Consider the following 15934-nt stretch of genomic DNA (forward strand, 5'->3'; position numbering starts at 1 on the left):
GACATTTTTCCATGTTTGAGCAAGTAAAGAATACTTTCCACCACCACCCCTCCAGATGTGTTAAATTGGGCCACACTCCCTGTTATTCCATCAGTGAAGTGGGAGCTATTGTTGCAGTAGGAGGACAAGCATTTTTGAGGTTGCGGTCCTCCCCATTTACTTGCAGGTAAGCTCAGTTGGAAGTCAATAGGGCTTACTTCTGAGGAGATGTGTAGGGAATTGTGCTGTTATTGTCCTTTGAAAAAGTAAGCCCAAGAGTCTCCAACTTGCTAGCTTCTGTCTATCCTGTCTTGAACAGAGAACAGAGTGAAGAGTCCAAGGACCAAAGACTAATTCCTGCTTCTTTTTAATACAAGGCACTCTTGCACTTGGGCCTCAGTTCTCTAGGATGGCTCACTCCAACTTTGTGCCTTTCTGATGTTTGGGTGCACTCCCCACCCCACTCCTCCTCAGTCCGCATGGCCATGCTCACTACGGGAGTTGCACTCAAGCACATCTGGAGGGCACAGGGTTGGAGTGCTCTAGGACGTGAGTGACAATCTTTTCTTGCATGATCCTGACTACCAGTCAGAGAGAGAGAGGGAGGGAGGGAGGGGTCATACCCAACTCAAAGCTAGTCAACCCACTGTTATAAAAGACAGACATTTATCTGAACAGAGACTTCCATTGCTGAGGGAAGCCACTTTTAAAAAATTAAATAAATACAAATTCTCCAGGCCAAACACGTTCTTCAAGTGATGTTCACCCACCTCTTGCTGCACCTCCTGCACCCCTCAAAATAAAAAGAGCAGAGGAAGCTGTGAAGAAAACAGCATTTATTCATTTTTTTTTGTTGCTATAAGAACCAGAGGCTGACTTAAAAAAACCTGACTTTTCCTCTCCAAACCATGTACAAAAAATGGGCTCGTCAAAGGCTAGGGTGGATGGGGGTGGGAAGGTACAGGGGTAGCCAGGTTGACTGGGACTGCCCCTCTTTCCCAAATACGTGAGTAAGTGGGACCAGAGGGCAGCTTTAAAAAGACACACCCAAAAGAAGAGACACGCAGACAGAAAAAAGGAAGGAAAAATAGCTGCTGAGGGGTGGGGTAAGAGGAACTTAGAAAGAGGTTCTGTGTTCCTCTAATTCCATGCCCCCCCTTACAGTCTCTCCCCCACCCCCAAGGAGGAGGGTGCAACCTACGTTTATTGTGTTGCCCTGGGAGGGAGGTGGGGGAGGCCAGCTTTGTGCGCAAGTCTGAATTGTCAGCAAGGGGGGGCAGGGTTTTAAAAAAAAAGGTCAAATGTGGAAATTAAAATATATATATATATAAAAAGGAGCATGAAGGACGTCCAGGATAATACACCTTGGGGGTGGGGGAAGAGATGTCCCCTGCTGCCTGACCCAATCCCAGCAAATACTTGGCAACTGGAGCTTTGAAGTTCCCTCTGCCAGGTAGGCCTCGGACACAGAAAAGGGGAGCCGGTGTCGGGTGAGATGGCTACAAGGATCCTAGAGGGGGTGCCAGAGAAGCGACAGCACTCAGTCTTCCAGGATGATGGGCTCGCTGGTGCTGGCAGGATGGGCTGGGGGCACGGGCACCAGGGGGGCCACCACAGGCCGGAGGGGCAGCGCCGACTTCACCTTGAGCGGCAGGTTGGGCCGGCGGGCAGCCCGGCGCATCTCCAGGTGGCTCAGGGCCTTGCGGAGTGCCCTGCGGAGAGGAAGAAGCACAGAACGTGAGGTGGGACAATCCTGCAGCCCAACCGCAGGAGGCAAAAGGGCAGGCCACGCAGCAGGAGGACGCGCTGGGAGAGGCCGCTTGCTGCCGGGAAGAAGCCAAAAACAGGCGCCGTTTTTCTGGGGTCCATAAATCACCTTTATTTGAAACATCCCCCCATCCTTCCCCCCCCCCCCCCACTCTAGCATTTCCTCCTGCCGCTTGCTACTTTCAACAGCCTGCCACCACCCGCTGCAGCTCCGGCCTCAGAGATCTGGACTGTTTCAAAACACAGCTCAGCACCAGCCGGAGTTGGGGAAGTCTTGCTACCACTGCCAAAGCCGCACAAAGCTGGAACGTCTGAAGTTTCCTACAACAAAGGGGGAATCTCACCTCGGAAAAACAGAAAGGGATGAGGCAAGATTGTGGACTGGGCAGAAAGGACTCTATGAGGAGGAAGTCGCTGCTTCTGGGACAGGAGCCAGGCACTGAAAGTCAAGCCACAGTCTCTCCACGTGCCAGGCTGTCCGAATTGTCTTAGCATTTATTGGGGCTGCAAAGGGGGACCTCTGGCCAGCCGACAAACAGCAGCTTGCACCAGGTTCATGGTCCCCCTTGCACAAGCCTCCCTTTCCTGTCTTGTCAGAAACACCTAGAATTCTAAGAAAACCCACAATATGCAATAAATATGCAATCTAGTCCCCCCATTTAGGTCACAACCTGACTAAAATTCCCAGGTGACCCACAGGGTGAATTACCACCTCTCAGCCTAGAAGCCCCCGCCCCTCCCACTGTTCAGAACAACAGAGTATTCCTCCCTGCCCCCCACCCCCACCCCCGCTCAGTGCGGAATCCATAAAGAAGCACAGGGCCATTTCCAGGTCAGCACGGGGCCATCCGACCGCCGCAGCAGGTGGGAGGGATGCCACCTCTTCTTCCCACGCTCCCCAAATGTGATCTGTGGCAGGAGGACTGAACAGAAGAGGCCAATGCCAACCCTGTGCCAGAGAAGGGATAGGCTAAACACCCGCCGCCCGCCGCCGCCGCCCCCTTTCATCGCCTTCCTGCTCGCCCCGACTGCATTGTCCAACATCCCTTCCCCAGTACCTGGTGTCCTTGGTAGCCACAAAAACGACAGGGTTGGGGGCGTCGGCCGGGTTCAGCTTCTGACGCTTGATGGCGGGCTGAGCGCTCGACCTCATTCCGGAAGTCATGGGCCGCCCGTTGGCCGAGAAGGGGAGCCCGCCCCCTGCCACCTGCACCCGGTCGCACACAGAGCTATCAGCGAGAGGAACCCCCAAAGCAGCGTCCACCTCTTGCTGGCGCCCTCCCCCTCTAACCCGAGTCGGCCTCGCTCTGCCCTAAAATAGGAGGGGGCGGGTGGCCTTAGCGCCTGGCTGCGGGCTCATGTGGCTACCCACCCTCCTCCCTGTTGCAGTGAGGGATTCGCACAGAGCGCCCCGAAAGACGGAAGACCCCAGAAGCATTCTCCCTCCCACCACGAGGGGCGGAAGGGGGCGGGGAGAAAAGGAATTTCTGGAAAACGGAAAGCGGCACCACAACAATTCCCTCAGTCACAGCAAAGGCGACAGAAATCCAGTTTTTCAAAGGCGAAAACCAAAAGCACGCTCTGCCATTTCAGCCCAGTTTCAAAAAAAATAATAATATCGGGACTCCCGTGTTCCAGATACCCATCCCGTGCGCGGGCCTCCCCCTCTCCTACACGCAGAACACACGCTTCCAAAGTTCCGCCTCTCTCCACCACTTCTGCTCCCGCCCAATGCTTGGATACGCTTCCAAACGCCCTGCCCGCCCCGCGGCGCCTGTTTTCCAGAGCCCAGCGTCACTCACACTCTCGTATGCTCGCTTGCTCACGATGCCAGCCAAGCCTCGGTTCGGGGTCAGCTGATTCCGGTTGATGGGCGTCTTGGTGCCGCGGGGGGTTTTTGGTTTCAAGGGGGCTTGCGCGGCTGGAAGAACAGGAACATTGTGTTGGGGGAGCCCAAACTGAAATATAGCCAGACCCAGGCCTTTTGCTCCCCACCTCTTGGGAGTTTTTTTTTAATAGTTTGAGATTTGGGGAGGGGAGCTGCGTCTTGATAGGATCAAAGCTTCCTCTCGCTCCCCTGGTCCAGTGGACAGTTGACTTCGGACCTCCTACAGACACCATCCCCAAAGGTGCACTGAGCTCTTTGTGTTGTATGGGATTTTGTCATTCATTTTTTCTCCCTTCCATGATCTGCGATGACCACTTTGCCTGATAATGGCACTAGCCAGGACTGTTTGCAAACCATGGCTTGGAGGCCATCCTAGTTAACACCAAAGTGCATCATGGGATGGGGAGAGAATTCACATGCAAGGGGAGAGTACAGAAGCCTGGGGCAGAGTGTGACTCTCCAAATAGTGGACTGGAGACCAGGCCGGTGTGAAGATGCAAACTGGCTCGTTCGCCTCTTGCTTCCGTTGCCTTACCTAGCTCCTTGACAATGGTAGCCAGGGGAAGCCGCACCAGAGGGTGGATCTTGAGGGGCGTCTTGGCGGCCTTGGGAAGCCGGATGGAGCCTGGAGGGAAGAAGCAGCCACTGGCATGAGCCTCCTCTAGCTCCTCCCCCTTTTCCAGGCCCCCCGCGGCAGCTCTTCCCTCTGCCCACGTACATTCAGCCTTGATGGCGTTGGCGTTGATGGGGGCGTAAGGACGCCGGGCGGCTCGCCGAGGCTGCAGGATATCCCGGCACATGCGGCGTGCAATGCGGGTCAGCTTGGTGGTCTGCAGCAGGAAGGTCTGCCGGTTCTTTGCCAGGAGCTTTGCCCGATTGGCGCTGGTCGTGTATGGCGAGAGGCTCTGGGCTTCCGGCCGGGACATGTGGCCCCGGGAGTGTGGCTCCTGGAAACCGGGAGAGGGGGGAATGGAGTGAGACAGCCACCCAGGGAGGGAAAGGGCCAGCACATGGCAAGATCAGAAGTGGAAAAGCTACAGTTTACTCCACAGTTAGACAAAAGGAGCTGAGCAGAAATATCCTCTCAGAAAAGGCTCCTTAACTATTGCCCAGGCTGCCTGTTCTCACTCTACTAGGTATTGTTCCAGGCAAGCCCCAGAAGAACGTGGAACAATTTAGGGGCTTCAGTGAGGGCAGCAAATGTGATCCTTAAAAAAGTAAGAGCCAGCCTCCCATCGGGGACTTCTCAGAGGACAAGGGGTATCTGCGAGGGCATTACCGTGACGCTGCGGGCCGCTCCCTCAAGCTGTGTTGGGGTCTTCAGGCCCCCGTATTTCTTCCAGTAGATCCAACAGGAGGCACAGAGACGGCACTGCATGTTGGGGGGACCCCAAGCATACCACTGTGCTGACTGGGTAGCTGTGGAGCAAGATGAAGGCAGAGGAGATCAGACTCAGCTAGGGGAGACCCCAGATGCCGCCACCTCTACCTCCCTGCCAAGTCCAGGAACGGTTCCTCAATGCCCACCCTATCCACATCGGGCGAAGGCTGCATCACCAGACCATCCGAAGTCAGGGCTGAAAAAGCACTGTGAGGACAGGGGAAATGGCACAGGCTGGGCTGCCCCTGTAACAGAGACAGGACCGGAGGCCCTTGTCGCCCTGGACGGGTACTCACTGTGGCAGCTCTCGCAGGTCAACCCCTTCTGGAAGCCAGCTCCGTTCATGCCGGGCTTGGAGCCCACAGAGATGATTTGGTTCGGATTGGGTTTCGTGCTGGGCGAGACAGGGAAAGGCAACCACGTTGAAAAGGCCTGGCCTGTGCCCCCTACCCCTGTGTGCTTCCCCTGCCAAGCCTCTTCAGGGTGGGGATACTCACTAGGTGGGGATGTACACCTGCTTCAGCTTGCTGTCAGCTTCAGCCGCTTTCAACCTTTTCTGCAGAGAAAGGGAAACGGTGAGCGGTAAAGAAGTGCCGTCTTTTGTGGGACTTCGGCCAGATCCGAGCCCCCAAGCATTAAAGGCAACTGGCTCCAGAGACTTACAGCTACCGGGGGCAAGGAATATTCCCACCCAACGCATGGTCTCCCCCATCTCGGTCTGTCTCCTGAGACATTTGTAAGCAATCCATTCACCCACCTGCTGGATATATCGGTCCGTGGTTTTCCACATGTAGTAGAACTGCACAATGCTGGCCAGGGACTTCCACGGGAGCTGCAAGGGACACAGATTTCAAGAGCATGCCCAGTTCTAAAGCCACCCACCCACCAAGGAAGTGTAGCCTCGAAGGTGCACAACACACACTCCAGATCCTCACAGCACTTGATTTAAGGAGGGGAGTTGGCATTTGAGCCAGGAAACCCTGTCCCCTGATAAGTGTGTGTGTGTGGGGGTGAACTGCAGCTGCTTAAACAGTGTGGGGAGCAGGTCAGAGGAGAAACGAAGAAAGGCACCCTTGTGCACGTTTACTGGCTACGTGCGCTCCTGGTTTAAATTAGAAATGGTCCCCGCCTGCATGCCAGAATGAAAATGATGGCGCCCTCACTTTTTCAGGAGCAGGGGGTGGGGGAAATCATCCATCCCACCTCTGGGGGAAGCAGGGATGGTGATTAAAAAGCTGAGCCACGGGACACTCCAGCGGTTCTGTTCCACTCAACCCACAAGGCTGACTCACAAAGTCCTGCCGGATGTCGTTGAAGTCTTTGCCGTATTTCTCCAGGGCCTCCTCAAAGAGCATGGCTTCCGAAGCGGACCACTCCTCCATCTCGTCCCTGCACAGCACGGGGCCCCCCTGGGGCACCAGCGTCGACATCGCCTTGGCCAGGTCGTAGCCGTTGCGCTGCAATGTATCCATTGCGTGGAACTGCCAAGACCGGGGGGTGGGGAGGGGTCTGTCAGAGGAGCAGGGTGCAGCGCGGCCACCTAAGAACCTGCGTGACCTGCAACTGTGTCCCCAGGTTGCAAGAATTCAACTCCTTCAGCCCCGAGGCTCAACTTAGGCTTTTGTCAAGCCACGGTTCAGGAAGTTTAGCTATGGTTTGATGTGATGTCTGAATCAACGGGCCAAGGCGTTGGCGACTGGCTGGCAAACCAGAAACAAAGACCACTGTTTCTTTGAAATGGATTTGTAAATCGGTCTGTGCTCATTGTGGTTTGGTGTCATGTCTGAATTGGCAAAACCTAGTTATGGCCGTTGACCTGTCTCTCGAGGCCCCTGCACCTACAGACCACCATGCTGAGCAGTTCTAAAACAAAAGCAGGCAAACAGCGACAAACCACCTTTTGCCTTGAAGCTCAAATTCAAGTTTAAGTCTTAAATGATGGTTAGCACGTGGTTTGGTGTGATGCCTAATCTGAGCGTTTGCAGTGCCTTTTGTTGTTGTTCAAACACACAAGTTTCTAACCCCTCCTGTTAAAAAACATAGGGCCCATTCACACATCACGTCAGCAAGTCATGGGTTCAGTGACCCATGATTTTCCAGGCTGCATGTAAGCCGTAATCAAGCTCTGATTGAGCCAATTGTAGGCTTCTGCGTCACATGCAAACCAGGACACTGTGGGTAAAGAACGCAAAGTTAGCTTCACAACTAACCATAATTTAACTTTGAGTTGTTTAACCCACAAATAATCCACTGTCCAGTTTCGCACACATACAGCAACTTATAACTGGGCTAATCAGAGGTTGATTCCGCAAAGCGGAAGTGGATCCCAACTCTGCAAACCTTCGGTTAATTATCACGTGCGAACCAGGGCCTTGCCTTGAAAGCACGTGGCCAATGCCCGGGGTGGGTTCGAATAAGGATCTAGAGGTCAAAGGCCAAGTTCTCGTATCCTGTAGTTCTCCCTGCCCCCTCCCCTTTATTAGAAGAATTATCTCTCTTTTCACACGGAGCACGTACAGCCCTGCCCACCCTGAGCCCCTCCACAGTTGCTGCCCTTCCCTCCCCCCGGCCCCTCCTCACCAGCGTGATGTCCCGGGAGGCAGCAGCCGCACTCATGTGGAGGCTGGGCTGCCGGATGGAACTGCTGCAGTCGAGGGCCCGAGCGAAGGTGCCAACGGCTCTGGGGCGAGAGAAAGGCAAGAGAGGGTTAATGACAAGCCGGAGCCGGAGTCTGCCCGACAGGAGGAGCCACAACACCACCCCCAGCTGGATCTCACCGAGCCACCACCAGGAACTGGTCGATCTGCCGGTCAGTTAAAGGGTTGTCAGGATCCCACACCTTCATCTCCATCTTCTGCTGGTTCCGGTTGTCGGATTCCCCTGGGGCAAAGCAAGGAAGGGACTCTCTGTCTATACACGTGGACCATCCTGCTCCCACCAACCCAGGGAAGCGCGTTTCACCTGGCCGCTGGGCCCTGTCCCCAGCTCACCTTCTGCCAGCCGCTCAGGGATCTCTGCCTGGTACTTGCAGCCTACCCGAATCTCGCCCTGGTCAGCCAGGAGAGTCTTCTGGACTGGGTCGAAGACCAGCGAGTAGAAAAAACAATCCTAGCGGGAGGCAAGGGACAAGATGACCCAACGGGCTGGGGGGCACCACGCTGCATGCGCCCAGAACCTCAGGACAACGATGGACATCCACTACCCAACGGGCCTCACCTCTTTGTCTAGGTACTGGCTGAGAATGTCCGTCTCGTTGAGCAGCGTCACGCTGCATTTCCCCCTGCAAGGGCCAAGCAGAACCTGTGTCATATTCTTCCAGTGCCTCCCGCTGCCCGCTCATGTTCGTACAGGGGTGAGGGGGATGTCTGGCCCTCCAGGTGTCGGCAGCCCACAACTCCCAACAGCTCCAGCTAGCCCAGCCAATGGGGAGGGCTGACGGGAGTTGCAATCCAACAGCATCTGCAGGGCCACGTATCGCCCATCCAGTCAGACGCCGCCCTCGCAAAGAAGCCCTCTTCCACGCCGCAGCCCAAGAGGGCAAAGGCCCCAGGATCCGACCCATCCCCTCCAGGCTTCCCTCACCGTATGTGGGTGGCAGGCAGAGACTCAAACTGGCGCGACAGGAAGAGCTCACGGTGCTTTAGCTGGTGCCGCTGCTGCTCTGACACAGAAGGCTGTTTTGATTCTTCTTCAAATTCTCCTGTTGGAGAGAATTGGGGGTGGGGGGGGGGGAGAGAGAAGGAAGAGAAGAGAATGGGTAAAGGCCACCAGCTGCCTACTTCCAGGAATCCCATCTTCCCCAGAGACTACACGATTTGGCTCCTCTGTTCAGCCAGTGAACATCCCTTAGCCTGGCCAATCTGGACACAGTTAGTCTTCTCCAGTTCATCAGAACTGTTTTGTTGGATCCGACCAGCGGCCCATCCAGTCCAATGTTCTGTCCCCAACAGAGGCCAGGCAGACACACCTGGAAACTCAGACGTGGTATAAGAAAGGGATGGCCCTTTCCTAATTCTCCCTGGTGTCTGAGAGCCAGGATGCCAGTAGTTAAAAGCACCAGCCTTGGACTGGGAAGACCCAGGATTGAATGCCACGAAGCTCCCTGGGTGACCCTGAGAGGATAAAAATGGGGCACCCCTCAGGAACGCCACGTTTATCTTCTTGAGGATGGCCGTGATAGAAGTGTGAGAAATAAATGGAATTCAAATGGTGTACTGCCTTTGAACACAGACGTTCCAATCACTTACTCAGGCAAATGGCCATTAATAAGCCCGTCCTGAGCCACCCGCTTCTAAAATCCACTTTTTAAAAGTCATCTAGGCCAATGGCCACCACCACATCCTGTGGCAGCAACCACCAGGATTTCATTACGCACGATGTGTGAAAAAAGTCCCGCCACTCAATTTCATCCAGAGTTGTAGTACAGTGAGAGAGAAAGTCCCCCGGCTTCCTGTACACTCCATTCGTAGCCTAACTTCCATCATGCCGCCCTCCATTTTCTTTTCCTGAACTAAAGAGCCTCAACCACGTTGGCTTTTCCTCAGATAGCGAATGCTCCAGGCCTCTGGGCATTTTCAATTGCCCTTTTCATCCAAGATGTAGCATGGTGCCTGATTCTAACTGGAAGTCCTCGCTGGCATTTCCGCTCCCACTTCCCTCTCCAGCAACACAGTATGCAGGCATGTCAGTTTCTCTCTCTCTCTCTCAACACACAGCCATCCACCCTCCCAGGAGCAGTGGCGGCCACCAAGAGGCGCATTGTTCTCCCAACCCCCTCCTGCTTCTAGCACTTGGCAGCATCCCAGGGAGGAGGGAGGAGAGGAACCCGAGGGATGCTGGCTCCTCCCCCACCCCCTTGCTTTTTAGCTCAGGAAACCCTCTGCTGGGATGGGCGGGCGGATTAGAGGCAGCCTTGAACCAGCCCTCCTCCTCCTCCTCGCTTGGTCTGATTGGGCAGAGCCAAGGTCACAGCCCCTGCTCAAGAGGCCAGGAAGCCCTAAGCAGAGTCACGCATGCACGCTCCGCCCCCACAGCCCGCCCGGCACAGCTGGGATCCCACTTCTGTTAACCCTTCAGTAGCTCTCGACTCCCGTGCTGTGCGTGCCAGGATTCAGAGGCAACGCTGAGGGGGGCCAAACCAAAGTACATAATCTAACTCCTGCCAAAGTTTAAACAAGTCACTATAGGCAAAGAACCACCTATCGCCCCAGTCTGTTATACTGTGTATATGTGTACAAGCACACATATTGAAGAGAAAAGATGAATCCACAGGATTCTTTAACCCTTAACTTCTGCCAGGGTAGAAAGACGTCTCCCAGAGCTCTCCAAGACTACTGCTCCAGGCATAGGGTGGGGCAGCCTTTCACCCACTCCCTTCCTGGACTGATTCCCTCCTCCCAATCCTCCTCCCATCGCTACAACCCCAGGGCGACAGCTCTGTACCTGCCCCTTTGACTGTACTCTTCTCCCCGCTGCCTCCCTGCAGCTGCTGTCACCAGACAGGTTGTCAAATCACCCGTTCCGGTGCCCGCCACACAAGCCCTGCCCTAGCAACCAGAGACCCACAGCACCACCCTCATTGCCCAAATCCTTCACAACCCTGGGCCAAAGCCCCACCCCCTGGCTTTTTCTTTGAGGCCACTGGCTCTGAACAGCTCCCAAGTTACCACAGTCACACACACACACACACACAAAAACATGCCTGGATCCCCTGCTACTCACGGGCATTGCTGTCAGCGAGGCTGTTGAGGCTACTGGAGATATCACGCCGCCGAAAAAGGCAGACCACCTTGGCCTCTACATTGCCGTTGGCCGTCTGGGGGCGAGAGAGGAGGATCCGTGCTGTTTATGGGTAATCAGGCTCGCAAGCGGATGGCAACGTGCACAAATGCCCCACCGTACCCAAGAGCTTTCAACCTAAGTCGCATTCCGCTCCATTCCCCCAAAACATCCTGGCTTCTTCAGCCACAATGGGTCCGGCAGCCCCATGGAACACAGGGCAGCCTCCGCCCCACACTCATTCAGTGCCCGCACAACCAGCGCTGCCCTTACCTTGTTGAGTTCTTCGATACGGCGCACGAGGTAGGGGTTACTGGAGGAATTCTCAAAGTAGACATAATCTGCAAGAGGGGTGAAGCAAAAGGCAACGAGGGAGTGAAAAAAAAAGAAGAGACTGGAAGGCAGAGTCAATATCCCCGGGAGACCTCCGGCGACTGCAAGAACAACACAGGCTTCTTGCAATTCTCTCTTAAGTTGCTCTAAATGCTTCATGGATCTTATCCAAGACAAGGCTTGCGATTCTTACTGGAACCCTGAGGCCCACAACCAGAGCCGGGTGCAAAACTGTGGCCCGGGGAGAAGACACACGTTTAAGATTAAAGGACAGGGTTGTCTGAGTTACACGCAAAGCCCAGGAATTTCTTTGCACTACAGCGATCTCTCAGTCTTTTCACATGAGAATCCAGTCCTCCTTTCCCCCCAAGCCTTCTTCATTTCAGCAACCTAATTTGGAGGGGGAGTTATTGTTGAACAACGAGAAGCCAGAAACCCTTGCTGATCAACCGCAACTCACCCCAGAAATAAAGCACCTGATTACTTTCTGCCTGCTCCACCCTATGAGTACTGTAGCCTGGGAGAATGTGGCTTGTTTAAAGCTACCTGGCAAGTCCACAGGCGAGGCACTTGAACCAGGGACTTTGCTGTTTAGAGCTCATGCTCATCAATAGTTCTCATAAACATGCCCTCCCCTGTATGCTGCTGCCGAACACGGAGGTACCGTTCAGTCATCGTAGCTAAGAGCCAAGGGCCAAGTGTGCATCAGAATGTATGCAATGTGTATCCATCACAGCCATCAAAGTACCACAGCAAAAACATGAAGATTCCTGCCATCTAGACCCTTCTCATCCCCTTTTGCCCGAGACAAAGAAAACTTTTCCTGTTTCTCTCCTCTGGTCCAGCTTCAAGACTTCCCACCTTCCACTTCAGCCTCTGCCCATTCCACCCAAGGCTACGAGTCTCCCACTTCTCTGCGCCTGTGCTCTGTGGCAGAATTCAATACATGCAAAACATGCAAATTCTCCCGATTTGCGTATTTCCTACAGGGCACAGAATTATTTTTATTCTGCCAAGTGCAAAGCATACATATCTGTGTGACCAAAGCCTGGGATGGCCCACAAGCCTTCCTGCCTAAGAGCACTTGGCGTCCATAGGTGTTCTTCGTAACAACAATCATGTAAAGGATTTTAACATTCCCACGGGAAGGCTGAGAGATGGCGGTTTGCCGAAAGCCATCCAACAAGTCTATAGCTGTATTGAGTCTTGCAACTGGGGACTTTCAGCCCATGGGTCCTGAGCTCCACTAAAAGTTCTCAAGTAGTAGTTCTCAGCCCGGGTGGGGTTGCCAGCTATTTGACACTGGGAAAGGGTTGAGGTGCCTCTTGTGCATCCACACGGCCTATTTCCACTATTACTGACAAGTTGTTTTCTTACCAACTAATTGTTTTTCGGTCTAATTATTGATCCTTGTAAGCTGCTCTGAGAATCTTTTGACTGCAACATGGAATAAAACTGCTTTGGATAGATGGGTGGATAGATAGATATTGGTGCTAGGCACTGTGAACAACATACACGTGACTCAGATCCAACTCACATTAAATAGGTGGAGAAAACGGGAAGAAAAAGGTCAGGGTCACCGACAGGGTCGGAGGGAGTCAGGTGACAAGGCCAGGGTGGAAAGGAGAGGTATGACTGAAGTAGTAAGTCTTCAGATGAGGGGTCTGGGGAATTCTCAGCAGAGAGGGGGAGGATGTTTCAGGTGAAAAGAGCCACAGGGTGGTTTTTAGAGATAGAGATAAGAGTGGGAGGAGGTGACTAAGGGGTCCAACAGCTTGTGAGTAGGGAAGTAGGAGGGAATCAGGGTAGCAAGATCTAAATGTAAGAATGAGAAGCTTGGAGGCGCCGGAAGTAAAAGACAGGGAACTGGTTGAACATATGAAGCTGTCTTATATTTATCTGGCCATTTAGCCCAGTATTATCTGTCCTGATTGGGAAAGCTCTCCAGGGTGGTCTGACGTGGTGGTGGTGTGGTATGCAGGTCTTTCCTAGCTCTGCCACCTGATCCTTTTAGCTGGAGATTCCAGGAACTGAACCTGGGACCTTCATCTACATGCAAGGCAAACCGCTCCATCACGGCCCTACAGCACAGAGACTTCAGGAATCAAATAACCTCATCATGGCACAGTAAAAGAAAAAGAGAGAATACTGATAGACATGTTCCCTGCTGATTGTAGAGGAAGAATACAGGAATTGCCTTGCTGGATCAGGCCAAAGTCCTAGTCCAGCAACCTATTTTGAACAGTAACTCTCCCTTATGGTTTGTCCCCATCATCTGGTACTCAGTGGTACCAGATGGTGAACGTGGAGGTTCCATTTACCTCTCATGCGGCAGGCGAGTTAAAAGCTCTTCTTAAAACCAACTTTCCAGCTTCCTGTTCCCAACTCCTTGTGCACCCTGTCACCCCACCCCAGTCTGACAAGCATGAATCCAATAAGGTCCTTTGCTCAGCCTCTTAACAGCAGGCCCTTTAGATGTTTAAGAACACCTCTATCGGTTTCTTAGCTCCCACCCTCCCCCCAAACCAACCACATCCTCCTCAGACGTCCCTACACAAACAACCCAAATTTCATCTATCGACCTGTACACCTCACCACTTTTTCCATAAGTCTAACTTTGCTGCCTCCCCCTGCTGATCTTTCGGGCCTCTCAACCCCAACGATCCCATCACACTTCTCACCTGTTCAAGAAAATCCTGTATTTGTGGGGGTAAATGCTGCAAGGATTTCCCAACTAAATTCAGTTTTTACTCTCCCCCCTCCATGCTTTCATGCCCAATGCTAATCTCTAACAAGATCCACTTGACCTCCCCCCCTCAAAATAACCACTACCTCCTCAAGCCTTTTCTTACCTCCAAACCACCACCCCACTCCTGATCAAGGTACCCTATGAATTCCTTAGCCAACCCCAACCTTCTCCTTAATTCCCCCCTCCCCCACTTGTTTAGGATAGCCTTCCAACCAACTCCCTCATGCCTCAACCCCCAGATTAACTCCTGGCCTAATCCTTCATACCCCTGAGTGATTCCTTCACCCCACCCTCCAATAGGAGCCTACACCCCATCCCTGCACACCCCCTTGTAGTTCTAATTTTTGTGCCACTTACCTCCAACTACTTCCTTAGCTCCTCCGCACAACTTCTTAATGTCTCCTTAACACTACCTGACCAGTTCCAATTTAAGCCAGCCCCCCTCCGCAAGTCATTTATCTTAAAAATTAACCTAGACCCACCCCCTTTTCCAATCTTCATCCCACTAGCTGGAGCTAACCCCCTTAGGGTCCACCTGATGCCTTGTTACCCTCAGCCTCCCACCCTTATTTTGACAATGCTCTTCCACCTACCCCTTAAGAACCCCAACTGCCCCCTGACCTTTTCCATGCAGCAACCCCACTCCTAAATGGTCCCCTTGCCCCACACCTCTCCAACTTATAAATCACCCCCATCCTGCCCCCCTTTTCACTTGACAGAGGAGCCTAGCCCCCTCCTCCTTCGAAATCGCTATCCCACTACTTGGATCTAACCCCATTATTATTATTATTATTAACCCCCCTCAACAACCCCAACACCTGTTTAGGCTGAGCTCCCTCCACCTTCAACCCACAACTCTTTCGTGGCTCAACCAGCCTTCGTCTCACACCCCAATAACACCCCCCCCAACCCTTCACATTTAATGTCAGCCCCCCCCCCCTCCATCTTTCAAATGGACTCAGACCCTTCCCTCCAAATATTTGCCCCACTTCCTGGACCCCTCCCCCCCTCAGCCCCCCTCTCCCTTTCTTCTTTACTCCCCCCAACCTCCCTAAATAGACCCAGCCCCTCCACCTACTCCTCAATAGCCCCCAGACCCACAAATACACGAACCCCCCCTTCTGCCCCCCTCTAAATCTTTATTTCTGGAGCTAAACCCCTTTGGCCCCCTCACCTATTAACTCCTCGTTTCCTGATCACCCCTCCCCACATGCACGCACATATCACCCCCCAACCTACCGCCCCCTCACCGCGCCCCTCCCCCCCTCGTGTCTCACCCCTCCCCCATTTTCCCCACAGGCAAAAAAAAAGGCGCCCCCCTTCGCCCCGCCCCCTCTCCTTACCGCCCACCCGGTACATATTGGCCGCCATGGCGCCTTCGGGGCGCTCCGCCGACCCCCCCGGCCCGGCTCGGCCCCCTCAGGAACTCCGGGCCCGGGCGCTCTTCATCGCCTCCCGCCGCCGTTGTGGTTCTCCCCCCCTCACGCAGCGAGCGCCGGCGCCGGCCAAGCCTCGAGCGCCTCGGGAATCTCCGGAACGCCGCCCTCGGGAGTCTTCGGAGAGACTCGTGTTTTTCCGGCTCGAGCTCGTAAGGAGCGCACGCCTGAGCCCAGGTTTCGCAGATTCGACTCGGGATTTTCCGGCGAGGCTTTCTCAACGCGACGAGAGCGACTTGTCTCTACTTCCATCCCCACCGAAAACGCACGAAGGCGCCTCGTGTTTTCCCGGAAGGCTTCGGGTCGTTCCGTAAAATGCATCTTCCCCGATAAGAACTTAAGAAGCGGGTAGGTGGAGCTCTTCAGCGGCAATAGTTCAGAACGCTTCTTCGTGTCTTTCCGTCAACCTTCGCAAAACAGGGGCAAGGCCGTGAGACTCGGCTATCTTCGGCCGACATCGGTCCTTTCCGGAATCGGGAGTTTAACCCTTTCTTGCCTCCCTTCCTCAAACGGCTGCTTCTCTCCTGAAGCGTTGGCAAGAGGGGTATGCAAGCTTTTCGGTTTCATAGAATTCCTCAGGCACAATTGTAATGCTAGCCCATGCCGAGGTATTCTGTCTAAAA

The 15934-nt window shown here is 54.0% G+C and overlaps 1 protein-coding gene across 2 annotated transcripts; it reads right to left on the reverse strand.

Moving 5' to 3' along the window:
* Positions 1–798: 798 nt before the first annotated feature.
* On the reverse strand, positions 799–15347 carry MTA2 (metastasis associated 1 family member 2). Of its 2 annotated transcripts, XM_063145597.1 has the most exons (18): positions 15219–15346; positions 11067–11134; positions 10737–10830; positions 8598–8715; positions 8232–8295; positions 8006–8123; positions 7793–7895; positions 7596–7695; positions 6308–6496; positions 5773–5847; positions 5513–5571; positions 5312–5409; positions 4914–5053; positions 4353–4581; positions 4170–4259; positions 3549–3667; positions 2805–2953; positions 799–1691 (listed from the first exon to the last, which is right to left on the reverse strand). In XM_063145597.1, the coding sequence occupies exons 1-18, from the start codon at positions 15244–15246 to the stop codon at positions 1520–1522; spliced, it is 2013 nt and encodes a 670-aa protein (XP_063001667.1). In that variant the 5' UTR covers positions 15247–15346; the 3' UTR covers positions 799–1519. The 2 variants fall into 2 exon arrangements, with proteins under 2 accessions (XP_063001667.1, XP_063001668.1); XM_063145598.1 differs by lacking the exon at positions 2805–2953 and having other exon boundaries at positions 15219–15347.
* Between the last annotated feature and the right edge of the window lie 587 nt (positions 15348–15934).

The sequence above is a fragment of the Elgaria multicarinata genome, chromosome 21 (assembly GCF_023053635.1).
Source record: "Elgaria multicarinata webbii isolate HBS135686 ecotype San Diego chromosome 21, rElgMul1.1.pri, whole genome shotgun sequence".
Taxonomy (NCBI): domain Eukaryota; kingdom Metazoa; phylum Chordata; class Lepidosauria; order Squamata; family Anguidae; genus Elgaria; species Elgaria multicarinata.

What these genes read in the sequence shown, in the direction of transcription:
- MTA2 (XM_063145597.1), bottom strand. Translation starts at nt 15,246, where the DNA reads ATGGCGGCCAATATGTACCGGGTGGGCG. An exon ending in CAGGTGTACATCCCCACCTA is followed by an intron (nt 5,410 to 5,512) that starts GTGAGTATCCCC and finishes TGTCTCGCCCAG; the next exon opens with CACGAAACCCAATCCGAACC. An exon ending in GAGCGGCCCGCAGCGTCACG is followed by an intron (nt 4,582 to 4,913) that starts GTAATGCCCTCG and finishes CCCGGTTTCCAG; the next exon opens with GAGCCACACTCCCGGGGCCA.